The sequence below is a fragment of the Nannospalax galili genome, unplaced genomic scaffold (assembly GCF_000622305.1).
Source record: "Nannospalax galili isolate Female #2095 unplaced genomic scaffold, S.galili_v1.0 scaffold1357, whole genome shotgun sequence".
Lineage (NCBI taxonomy): Eukaryota > Metazoa > Chordata > Mammalia > Rodentia > Spalacidae > Nannospalax > Nannospalax galili.
In genome coordinates, this window is record NW_008339987.1 from 474,827 (window position 1) to 480,089 (window position 5,263).

Consider the following 5,263-nt stretch of genomic DNA (forward strand, 5'->3'; position numbering starts at 1 on the left):
CTAAACAGCCTGTTACTAGTTGGGACTCAGCCACTTCTGCTCCACTTTACCTAGTGTCTAAATTAGATTGGGCAAGTCCCTTGGGGTACAGAAAGTAGAAAAGGTGCCCCCACCTTGCCTTCAACTGGGTTCTGGAACCTAGTGTAGTGACAGGTACAGACATCACTCATCACCCAGGTGAGACCCTGTTCCCGTGGCAGCCACTTAAGGCAGGCTGGGACACTCCCACCTCCCTGCTTCCAGACTGCTGTTTTCCTTCCTCAGTGGGGTATTAAGAAGAGCTAACCTTGCCCCCTGCTCTTCCTTCCCCACCTCCTGTAAATTCTGGTTCCATCTTTTCCTCTGCTCACAAACTACCTCCGAAGAGCTGTTATTTCCCTTCAATGTTCATTTGTAGACACCCACCGTTGTTGATGCTACCAGCCAGACACGTTCCTCATCACCTCCCTGTTGTGCCAGCATTCCCCCCACCTCTCCAAGATACTCAGTGGGAAAAGGGGACTGGGGTGCAGCAGGCTGAATTCCTGACCACTCTGATCCTCGTGCATCCCAGAGTCAGGAGGGGGACTGCGTTGATCACTAAGGGCGCAGGGACCATCTCGCTCTCTTTTATGTTGGGAGAAGGTAGCTGCTTGTCCCAACCTGGGGTTTCTCCTCTGGTTTTCTATTTGAAGTTACCTGAAAAGAAACCCTTTTTGTGGGGTGTGTATGTGCATGTGTGGGGGATTAGAGGAATACATGATTTACACAGTAAAAATTCCCCATAATCTCACCTGCCACAGATACCTACACTTAAAGTATATTTTTCCAGGCCTTTCTTAATGCACACAGTGATACGCACACTTATATACAGAGATGTATTTATAAATACTCTTTTGCAGCTTTTTTTTTCCTGGTAACCTTCAAATTGCCATCGTCCTGGGTCCCCCTCCTCCCTGTACCATTTTGGTTGACTGATGCACCCCATCTTACCTGTCTGCTATGTTTCTCCTTTCTGTTCCGTAAATGTATCTACTCTTTAAGCTTATCAGTCCCCCAATTTCCAGACTTGGGTTTTATTTCTAGCCTAGTCTTACACCGAGTGCATTACACCTCTTTCCCTCCCTATTCGTTTTTTTTTTTTTTTTTTTTTTTTTTGAGACAGGGTCTCTCTGTAGCTCCAGCTGGCCTAGAACTCAAGACCAGGCTGGCCTTGAATTTACAGAGATTCGCCAGCCTCTGCTGGGATTAAAGGCCTGCACCACCATGCCTGGCCCCTCCCTGTTCTTTTTTTCTGGAGCTGCTTCTGCCATTTTCCTCATTTACCCAGTTCTTGCTTCCAAATCTTTCCCTTGATTCTTTTCCCCTTGGTCCTTAGATCTGAGTTTTCATCACTGTACTGCTGGATAGCACCTTCTTGGCCAGTATCCAGTCCTCCTTCTCCTCTTCTCCTTTTCCTCCATCTTGTACTGAGAACCTTCCCAGTTGCCCTTTATCTCATTCACTCTCCCTGGCCAGATAATTAAGATTGTGCATTCTCTTTGTTTTTCTTTTCACTATTTTTCTCCCACTGTTCCTCTCTCCCTGATGCCTCCCAGGAACTCTGTGGTCCATCCAGGTGGCTTTTTAAAAAAAAATTTTAGTATTTTTATTTTATGTGTATGTGTGTATTACCTGCATGTAGTAAGTGCACCCGTGTTGTGCAATGCCCGTGGAGGACAGAAGAGGCTGTCAGATCCCCTGGGACTGGAGTTACGGAGAGTTGTTAGCTGCCATGTAGGTGCTGGGATTCAAACCTGGGTCTTTTGCAAGAACAACCAGTGTTCTTAACCGCTGAGCCATCTCTCCGGCCCCTCAGGTGGCTTATTTGATCAGTCCCCTGGGCATGGCAGTCTCTTCTCTTTCCTGGCTGGCTATACTGCTTTCTGAGAGGGCCTCCCCAGTCTAATTGGGGGCTGAAGACCCTGCTGATAAGGTGCCCCAATACTCTAACACAGCATTGACCTCTCAGAAACATGCTCTTGATATCCTCAGAACAAAGCCCTGTTGATGAGCCCTCTCCACACTCTCATCTGATCTCATTTGAAGAAGGTCCTGTCTCCAAGAGCACTGGATGGAGCATTGGGAGGGGGTATGCAGGGGAAAGTCCTCTCTGTCCTGCCTCCACTTCTGGTGCCTTCTTTGACTCTGCATGTGTGTCTGCCTCATATCTCAATTTCCTGTACAGTGAATTGTTCTTGATCCACCCCCTGGCTCCCTAATCCTTTTCAAATTCTATAGAACCCAACTTTTAAGTCAGGAGCGAAAGAACTTGAGAAGCACCATGACTTCAGTAGGTCAGCTCCTTTCCCTCAGTAGTAGGAAGGCTCCATCATAAACCTGGGGGAGGTCTCTGTGGAAAAGGGGACACGTGTCTAAAGACAAAGACATTCATCAAATGCTTGTTAGGAGTATCTGGGAATAAGGTGCAACCACCATCTCCTTTGCCTTTTTTTTGTCTGTGACTTGACTGGGCCTGGCCAGCCTCCCACATGATCTTCGGAAAGATTGGAGTTGGGGCTGGAGAGATGGCTCAGCAGTTAAGAGCACTGGCTGCTCTTGATGAGGATCTGTGTTGGATTCCCAGAACCCACATGGTTAACAACCATTTCTAACTCCAGTTCCAGGGGAAGCTGACGCCCTCTTCTGACCTCTCTGGGTATTGCACGATACAGGTACACTTACATATATGCCGGCAATATACTCATACACATAAGATAAAAATAATGAAAAAAAAAGACGAGTCAGAGCAACTGATTCCCCATTTTAGGTTACAAGTAATGTCTTCTGAGAAGTTAGTAGAGCACACTCAGCCTCAAAAGGTGTCTTTGTTTATCTATTACTGTGACAAAACACTCTGACTAATACCAACTTGGGGAGGAAAGGGTTTATTTAGCTTACATATCCCAGGTCACAGTTCATCTGGGAGCCCAAGGTAGGAACTCAGGGCAGGAACCTGGAGGCAGGAGCTGCAGCACAGGCCATGGAGGAATGCTGCTTACTGGTTTGCTCCTCTGGCCCCAACTCAGTCTGCTTTCTTATCCAACACAGGCCTACCTGCCCAGGGGTGGCACTACCCACAGTGGGCTGGGCCCTCCCACATAACTCAACAATCAAGAAGGTGCCCATGGACATGGCCACAGGCCAGTCCAATGAAGGCAGTTCCCCAATTGAGGCTCCCTCAACCCAGGTGTGTCAAGTTGACACTAAAGCTATCCAGCACAGTAAGCAAACCATCAGAGTGAAAGAAAGTCACCCCAGATGTCACCCACCAGCATAGAAGTCTACTGGCCTCTGAAGCAGGACTTGCAAACTCAGATATTTATAGGGCCAGGTGGTACCTTAGGTGTGCCTATAACTAGGTTCCTCTCTTTCCTTTCCTTCCCCTTTCCCCCAATCCCCTCCTTTTTCTTGCCCCTATTTCCCCAGCCCTACTTAAAAAATATTTTTTGGATTTATTTCTATTTAATGTGTATGAGTGTATTGCCTACATGTATATAAGTGCACCTGTGTCATGCAGTGCCCATGGAGACCAGAAGAGGGCATTCGGATCCCCTGGAAATGGAGTTACTGACAGATGTTGGCTGCCATGTGGGTGCTGGGAATGGAACTCAGATCCTCTGCAAGAGCAGCCAGTGCTCTTAATTGCTGAGCTATCTCTCCAGCCCCACTACTTTTGTTTTTAAAGGAGGGTTTCACTCTAGCCTAGGCTGGCCTCCTATTTGTGGCAGCCATTCGACCTTCGCCTCCCAAGTGTGTGCCTTCACATGCAGCTTGGTTTCTTCTTTTGAAGCACAGTGTGAGCCCAATGCTACACACATGAGGTGTTGATTCACAGTCTGTACGTGGGCCTATCCTTAATTTTGCCTAGCAAAGTGGCGAGGTGGACTACATAAATTATTACCAAGCCATATATATATATATATGTATATATATGTATGTATATTGCACTATCTGTTAAGTGCACAGGACTAGGTAACACAAAGATGATACAAATTAAGATTAACCTAAATGATATGCCCTTGTCTTCCTAAAGCTCACTCTGAGATGTGTCACAAGAGCCATCATTCACTATGAAGCCACTTTCTTGGGGGCTTCACCTATATTCATGTGCCATTAAGGTTTGCACAACCATGCATGCTGGGTCCTGGGGACCTCTGCTTTGCAGGTGGATAAATCTGTGGTACAGAGAAGTGATGTGTAATGCCCAAGATAAACTAGCTCATAGGTAGGAAAGCCAGGTAGAATCATAATCCAGAGCTTTGGACTGTAGCCATGTGCCTTATGCCTGCTGTCTCCATGTGTAGATGGAAACCTGCCAGAGAGGCGGTAGTGAACAGAGCCTGGGAAAGCAGGGGTGGCAGTGGTGGCTTCTTGGAGGCAGTGCTGATTGAGCAGGGGTTCTGCTGTGGGGTAGGTGGCAGGGCTGGGCATAGGGTGCAGTGTGAAGTGGAATACTTGCTGTGTTTGGGGCTGGTGGGTGCAGTTGGCATGCCTAGACATGGCATGTGCATTAAAAAGAGAAAGCAAGTCAAAGCTAGGTTGTGAAAGGCTCTGAATGCCATGCTTGGGAATGGGAGGTGGAGCCATGGAGCATGTCCCAGCCAGGCAATCATGACCATGTTTAGCTTCTAGGAAGATGGCTGGTGTCAATGTAGGGAGGGGAGTTTGAAGGGACTCTGGTCTTGGGAATGAGGTTATTGTACTTATCCCTGCCAAAGACCAGAGTTTGGGGTGGGATAGGAGCTGGGAGATGAACCCCAGGAAGAATGAATAAGCAGGGCAGTAAGAATGCATAGGAATGGGACTGGAGAGCACTGACTGCTTTTGCAGAGGACCCAGGTTTGAATCTCAGCACCCACATGACCGCTAACAACCATCCCTAACTCCATTTCTAGGATCTGACACCCTTTTCTGTGGGCTCTCTCCCTTTCCTCGTGGGTCGTTGGCCACCAGTCCATGAGAACAAAGGGAGCAAAAGCGACGAATGGGGTCAGGACGGCCAGTGAGCACTGACCAAAGAAAGCCCTTCCGGAGAGGCAGGTTCAGTGATACAAACAGCTCCAGACTCAGTGAAACAGCTCCGTTTATTCAGTGGGGGTCAGGGAAAATATAGGGTGGAGGCAGTAGCCAATGCTTCAGCTGATAGGTGCTCGCAGTATGCTTTATTTACATGTGGCAGGGGGATCCTATCATCTGACTATGGGGCAATGCCTAATTATCATATAGAAAAAACCTGGGGGCA

General features: G+C 47.8%; 1 protein-coding gene across 1 annotated transcript in view; it reads left to right on the top strand.

The window, feature by feature from the left end:
* The first annotated feature begins 4,657 nt into the window (after positions 1-4,657).
* The window catches only part of Efcab8 (EF-hand calcium binding domain 8), a 61,833-nt gene continuing 61,227 nt past the window's right edge, over positions 4,658-5,263 (top strand). The window contains 1 exon segment of the mRNA XM_008834845.2: positions 4,658-4,672. Coding sequence (XP_008833067.2) covers positions 4,658-4,672 — 15 coding nt within the window.